A 7,500-nucleotide genomic window follows, 5' to 3' on the forward strand; every position below is an offset into this window, starting at 1 on the left:
AAGCTGACCAAGAATGGACATCTACGTCCTCAAATTACTATTTTGTACATCGATGAATGCTTTGTATAAACTCCACTTGTACTGAAATTCTGTATATTTTGCATATTTATCCTAGCTACATTCTCCTCTGTTAAATATTCATTTTTTTAGATATTCTCTAAAAACCACAAACTCTGGAGTGACATTTTGCATTTTTCATTTATAAAGGAAAAATTTGGCACAAAGTATGATAAAGTCTTGTATGTCATCAGTCTCACATTCCTTGTCGTTACCAAACACCACTAGTTCTTTAGTTATTCTAAAGTTAACTACACTGTCACAGTTATTTAGAAGACCTTGTAGTTCCTTCCAGAAATCTAGAACCACGTTGCAAGACCAGAAAAGATGTTCAATCGTTTCCCTGACAGTTTTGCAGAATGTGCATTTGTCATTGTTAGTTATATGCATCTTCTGCAACGTGATGTTTGTTGCAATGATTCTATGAACAAGCCTAACTTGAAAGCACCTAAGTTTAATTTCCTTTATTTTCTGTATTTTATAGAAAGTAGAATTCCAGTTAATCTGATTCAAAATTTCTCTATTCCATTTATCACAGCAGTTTGGTTGGTGTTTATCTGTTATTAAAGTGTTGTAGAAAACACGTGTCCCTCTTTTGGTATCCTGGATGATATTAACTGATCTTGGCATATTTTGTATTTTACATCCTTGTAAATTAAAGCCTGCTTTAAGACAGTACTCTTTTATTGCATTCACGCAACCTGAGAACTCAAGAAATGAGTCTGAATTTCATATTTAAATCTAAATTGTTGATATGTCATTAGTTTACCATCAGGACACACTAAGTCTGCCACACGACACACATCCTTTCCCATCCATTTTTTTAAATATTATTATAATTATTGTTATCATTAATTTTGCATGCTGTGCGGTGTGTGTGTGCAGGCATGCACTACTTCCGCAGCCTGTCCCCGGAGCTGCCGTGTGAGATGCTGTACCCGGTGTTCCTGATGTACAACCAAGACGGCCTGCTGGGGGCCTTCGGCTGGCTCTTCCAGGGAACGCCCGCCTACTACCCCTATGAGGAGGAGCTCAGCTGGTTCAAACTGGACGCTTCCATCTACCCGGTAGGTTTTGGGAAAGGGGGAGTTGGGGGAGGTGTGTTGGAGGGGGGGGGGGGGAGTTGAGAGAGAGAAAGAGTACACATCAAAATCAACCTCACATGGCAATGGGTTTGACGAGAACAACAGCCTCAAAATTCAGCAGGTTTTTTTGTTGCTGTTGTTGCTGCTGTTTTTGTTTTTGTTTTCCTCCGAAAACGGAGTATGGCTGCCTAAATGGCAGGGTAAAAACGGTCACACACGTAAAAGCCCACTCGTGTACATACGGAAATTATACCGGTTGCAGCCCACGAGCGAAGAAGAAGAAGCAGTTGGTTTGGTTTGTTTTTTTTTGTTTGTTTGTTTTGTTTTGTTTTTTTATACAAGATACAAAATAACACGAAGTTTAGAACAATAAAATGTCAAGATTAATAGTATTCAAATTCAACGCTATCATTACTATCGTTGTTGTTGATGTTTTTGTTACGATTATCATTACTATTGTTATTGTTATTATAATCATTATTATTATCATGTGTCTTCTTTCTAGCATTGACACAATAAGGGTTGAAAGGTTTATCACAATTACGACTTGTCAATGTTTAACACCTTGACGGTTTTTTGTAATGTGAAATATCCACCGGTCGTTTGCTAATTATTTATTTTAATTGCCTAGCTGTCTTTCTTGTTGACGATGAAGACGGCAGTAATAATTACTGTTTGTTGCAATCAAAATCATTATCATCGGTAGCAGTAGGAGCAGCAGTAGTAGTAGTAGTATTGTTATTGTTATGTCCGTTGAGTTACAGTCATCACCGCCGCTCCCCCCCCCCCCCCCCCCCCCCCCCCGCCCCATACCCCCCTCCCCAAAAGAAAAAAATGATACATGATGTGTCTTAAATTATTAAACGCTTGTCTTTATTTCATCTTTTTTTTCTTTCACATGTGTGACCATTGTTGTTATGAAAAAAACATCATTTAAAATATATCTTAGAAACAGACAAATGAAATATATATAATGGTGTGTCTGTGTCCCCAGTACACCTTCGACGAGAACATGCTGCCCAGCTGCATGTTCAACCCGGACTTCCGGGTCTTCGGCCTGCGGGTGTACCTGCGGAACAAGGACTCCATGATCTGCCCCATTCGCACCCCCGCCCCACTCCCCGCCGCCGCCAACAACAACAACAACAACCACCACAACCACCACCACAACAACAACAACCCCGCCCCCACCACACCCACAACCCCGTCGCCCCGTGGCGGGCCCCTGCGCCCCTGGCGCACGCGCACGCGCCACCCGGCACGCACTCCGGGGGGTGAGGGGTCGTTCAGCACCCTGAAGCCCCCCTCGCTGGACGATACCCTTATCCTGGATGACATCATCCGTCAGAGGGAGAGCGCCGCCCCCTCCACAAGGCACGCGGCGCACGTGCTGAGGGTCCTCGTCACTCTCCTGGCCGGACTGCACGCGCTCCTCGGCCCTGTCCTGCTGCTGGAAGAAGGAGGAGGGGTGGGGGTGGGTGGTGGCGGGAGGAGGGGGAGGAGATAGCCGCTGGAGTGTCGGAGGGAAAGCTTTCTTTGCTTTTTTTTTTGTTTTTTGTTTTTGTTTTGTTTTGGGGGTACTGTTGGTGGAAGAGCTGTCTTGGGTGTAGTCGTGTGGGCTGGTAGGTGGATGGTTCTCTGTGTGTGTGTGTGTGTGTGTGTGTGTGTGTGTGTGTGTGTGTGTGTGTGTGTGTGAGAGAGAGAGAGAGAGAGAGACAGACACACAGAGAGAGAGAGAACGAATGCGAGAAACAGTGACAGACAGACAGAGGTAGTGGTGGGGCCATGATATTGAATAGTCTGATGCGTTTTTCTTTTTTTTTTTTTTCTTTTTTTTTTTTTTTTTTTTTTTTTAATGTTCTCAACGTCTATGTCGGTCTGAACTGCATTTACATACTTTGAGAGCAGTCCACCTCATCAGTTTCTGATGTTTGCGTGTCTTATATAAATAAATAAATTATTATCATGGACTTTTTTCTATAATGGGATCAAGGGGAAGGAAAGTGGGAAAGAGAGAAAGTACAAAAATAGAAAACAATGCTCTTAGCCCAATATCGTTCCGGATGTCGTGTTTGTTTGCTTGTTTGATTTGAATAAGAAATTTGCCTTTTGAAACAAAGCCAATTAAAACGACAACGCTGTAACCTGCTCCTCAGCCCTCACCGTCACGCGAAACTGACAGTGCACGAGTGACTGCCCCTGCGGACAGCAGAGTTCCACAGCAGGTTTTCGACTCAAAATTAGATTTTTCTTTTCTTTTAATCAGAGACGGCAACACGGTGTGTCAACTGCTTTAATGCGAAGGTCTCTGCGACTGACTGACTGTACTGTGTTGTACATAGTTACACATGGGTTTCAACGCTTTGGACGCTGGTTTCAAACGCTTTTTTTTTTCCATTGGAGAATGCAACGGTGTGTCAACTGCTATTGTGCGAAGGTCTCCTGGTTCTTTCAGCCAGCAACACTGGGCTTGGTGCGCAGATGGTCCGCAGGAAGCGCCTCTTGCACACAAACTGTTACCGCTTCCTACTAGTGACGGTTAAAGAAAAAATAAAGTGGAAGGAGGCGTCTGTCGCTTCGATACGATTCTGGATTTCAGTGAAAGGACCCTTTCGTTCGATAACGCTGATGATGCGGAGGAGAAATGATGACAGGAACGAAGACTTGCTGATCTGGAACTGAACATGCTGAAAACCTCATGGTTTCTGGTGCCAGAAAGTTCATGAGCAGCCGACGTGATCGGGGAAAGCCTCTGCAGCTCTTCCCACGCTGAGGTGCGAGTAGTACCTCCTGCCAGATTCATCAGTGACGGACAGCCAGCGTAGACTGCGCGATGTTTTACCAATAGAGACGGAAAAAAGAAACCCTGATGATCCCATTCAAACCCAGCACCTCGCCGATATAAATTATCATAATCGTCCCTCCCCTACCCCGACACTCACCTGCCCACCAATTCTCTCCCCTACCGCCCACCACCCCCCACCCCCCACGCCCCCTCCCGGCCAAAAGTCATGGGCAATACTATAACAGCCTGGAGGACAGCCGAAGCGTATGGAGCTGACGAAATCTGATTCACGTTGAACGCCTGGTACTTTCGCGATAGTTGTTCATACAGACACGTTTCAGGCTTCTGCTGTCACTAACAACCATCATCCAGAAGAACCACAGTCCCACATCCCAGCTTGTGTTTAATCAAGCAGTTACTCATCCAGATCGCGAGCTGCCATGGTGACTACACTTGTCACATGTATTTCCCCGATCACTGAAGAAAGCATGAGTTTTCCAAAAGAAGGCGAGCATGTGTGTTTCTTCAACACGCCACACACATGCGTCTACCGTCAGTACTTATCCTTCAAGCCTTCGTCACCAAAGGACTCCCCTGGAAGACTGTCCAGCAAGACAATGGATTAGGCGTGGTGGTGTTCCTTCCGTGAAGCTTCAACAGCGTCTGCCATGTGTGCTCTGGAAGACCACAACCAGGTCTCCCACCCGCCCCTTCAGCTCCTAAATGTGTTTCAATGTGACTGGCCAATCCGTGAAACAAACCGGACCGTGAGTGTGTGTTTATACTGTATATATATGAAATACTCTCAGTCCGGTTTTATATTTATCTGTGCTCTTCTTTTTTTACCTGTGGGATCGACGTGTCCTCTTTTACACAGCCTTGCTGATGTTGTTGAGTGTTCTTCGTGACTGTACTGTACAGTCTGCAGTGTCTGATCAACCCTTCTGGTGACTGTATTGTACAGTCTGCAGTGTCTGATCAACCCTTCTCTGCACTGTACTGTACAGTCTGCAGTGTCTGATCAACCCTTCTGGTGACTGTACTGTACAGTCTGCAGTGTCTGATCAACCCTTCTGGTGACTGTACTGTACAGTCTGCAGTGTCTGATCAACCCTTCTCTGCACTGTACTGTACAGTCTGCAGTGTCTGATCAACCCTTCTGGTGACTGTACTGTACAGTCTGCAGTGTCTGATCAACCCTTCTCTGCACTGTACTGTACAGTCTGCAGTGTCTGATCAACCCTTCTGGTGACTGTACTGTACAGTCTGCAGTGTCTGATCAACCCTTCTGGTGACTGTACTGTACAGTTTGCAGTGTCTGATCAACCCTTCTGGTGACTGTACTGTACAGTTTGCAGTGTCTGATCAACCCTTCTGGTGACTGTACTGTACAGTCTGCAGTGTCTGATCAACCCTTCTCAGAACGACGCCATCATGTGCTTTTTTTTCTTTTTCTTTTTTTCTTTTTTTCCCCCTTTTTTTCACATCTGCAAATTGGAGACATGATATGAAGGTATAAACTTTTTTTTAATTGTGTATAATATTTATGTGGAATCTGTACAGTGTACATGGTTAACTGTATCCGTATACAAATTCAAGCGTGTTTGAGTGCAAGTGCGGGAGTGCCCGCATGCGAGTGTTTACGTGTGTGCGTGCTTTGCGTGTGTGTGTGTGTGTGTGTGTGACTGAGTTGTGGGAATGTAGTTCTCATCCATAACTGGCTTTTAAGATTATTATGTGATAGTTCACATTGTATGTTCTGTTTGCTTTCTCTTAATAAAAAGTCTTCTGCTTCGGCAGAGCAAAAAGGAAACGTGAGTTGGTTTTAGGAAACAAAGATTACAATCCTTTAAAATAATTCCATTCATTTTGTTCTTCAAATTTAGAAAGAAAAAAATATTTTCAATTTAGGTAATGGTTTCTGTAACAACTTATTTGCACGCGCTCGGAAATCAGATTATAATAAGACAACGTCTCTGGATGAAGTTAGCAATCCGTTCTTTCCCTTCTCTCTCTCTCTCTCTCTCTACCTCTCTCTCTCTCTCTCACACACACACACACACGCACACGCACACGCACACACACACACACATCATCTCCAGTTCTGAAATGTTGGCCGTCAGTTCTAGGATTCACATGTCACCCTCCCCATCCTCCGCCCCTTCCCTGCCTCCTTTCGTCCATCCTATCCATCTGCACACCCCCCCCCCCCCCCGCCCCCCTCCTCTCCTCCCTCTCGTTTCTTGTTCGTTCACTCAGTATTTGTTAGTCTGCCTATCTGTCTGTCGTTTCTTGTTCGTCTATTCAGTATTTGTCTGTCTGTTTCTCTTCTTGTTCGTCTATTTAGTATTTGTCTCGTCTATTCAGTATGTCTGTCTGTTTCTCTTCTTGTTCGTCTATTCAGTATTTGTCTCGTCTATCCAGTATGTCTGTCTGTTTCTCTTCTTGTTCGTCTATTCAGTATTTGTCTGTCTGGCTCGCTCGCCCTCTCACCCCCCCCCCCCCCCCCCCCTCGCCGCCGCCCCCCCCCCCCTTCTCTCTCTCTCTCTCTCTCTCTCTCTCTCTCTCCCCTCCCCAGATATTCTCCCCAACAAAACACAGAGATAGCCACCACGTTCTCCCACACATCCATCATCACCACCACCCCTCCCCCGCCTCCCAAGTTTCTATCAGACATCGCCGCACAAAGGTGATTTTATAGTCTTGAATGCCCCTCCACTGACAACATGCCAACACCCCCCACCCCACCCCCGCCATCACCCCAACCCCCGTGCTGTGATGGTGCCTCCACCGCCAACACCCCGGCCCCCAAGCCACCCCAACCCCAGTTGTTAACAACACAGCTAAAACGGGTAACAGTATAATCTGTTTTTGCCAAGGTTTTTTTTTTGTTTGTTTTTATTTTTGTTTTCTTCTTCTTCTTCTTCTTCTTCTTCTTTTTTTTTTACATGTCCGAGGGCAACAGTGGCAATTCTGGATCAGATTTTGTGTTCCTCCGGTTTCTTGATTTGACGTGTGTGTGTGTGTGTGTGTGTGTGTGTGTGTGTGTGTGTGTGTGTGTGTGTGTGTGTGTGTGTGTGTGTGTGTGTGTGTGTGTGTGTGCGTGTGTTCGTGCGTTACTGTGTTTGTAGCAGAGGAACGTTGTGATAATTCGGTGTTTCTATTGTTTTTGTTTGTTTGTTTAATTTTTAATGTTTTTTGTTTATTTTTCTTTCTTATTTAAACAAAAGCTGCATACTGTGTTGTTTCTGAACATATGGCATTATGCGTTTCTAGTTGTCTGGCATTTCTTTTAATGAACATGAAATCAAATCATGTCCTCCCTTACATTATCTAAAAAGCCAATCATGAAAAATATATAAATAAATAATTACATAAATAAATAAAACCCACCTCATACCAGGAAGACTATCGGCTGTCTTTTAACAATCTTTGTCAACAGACAATAATAACTGTTGACCACCTTCAGAAAAAGAAGACACTGTTCATTGCTTTGGTGATGATAATAATAATACTAATGATAAATATAATGATGATAATAATAATAATAATAATAACACCTAAAAACACCAA

The 7,500-nt window shown here is 44.2% G+C and overlaps 2 protein-coding genes across 3 annotated transcripts in view; one reads left to right on the forward strand and one right to left on the reverse strand.

Moving 5' to 3' along the window:
- LOC143286807 (uncharacterized) overlaps positions 1 to 2,813 on the forward strand; it is a 230,470-nt gene extending 227,657 nt beyond the window's left edge. Inside the window, exons 6-7 of the mRNA XM_076594605.1 lie at positions 943 to 1,124; positions 2,137 to 2,813. Of these exons, the coding sequence (XP_076450720.1) occupies positions 943 to 1,124; positions 2,137 to 2,649 (695 nt within the window). The 3' untranslated portion in view covers positions 2,650 to 2,813. The remainder of the gene's footprint in view (positions 1 to 942; positions 1,125 to 2,136) is intronic.
- Positions 1 to 7,500, reverse strand: part of LOC143286806 (cysteine--tRNA ligase, cytoplasmic-like) — a 401,107-nt gene that overhangs the window by 375,672 nt on the left and 17,935 nt on the right. The gene's annotated exons all lie outside the window — the stretch shown is intronic.

The sequence above is a fragment of the Babylonia areolata genome, chromosome 10, assembly GCF_041734735.1.
Source record: "Babylonia areolata isolate BAREFJ2019XMU chromosome 10, ASM4173473v1, whole genome shotgun sequence".
Classification (NCBI taxonomy): Eukaryota; Metazoa; Mollusca; class Gastropoda; order Neogastropoda; family Buccinidae; genus Babylonia; species Babylonia areolata.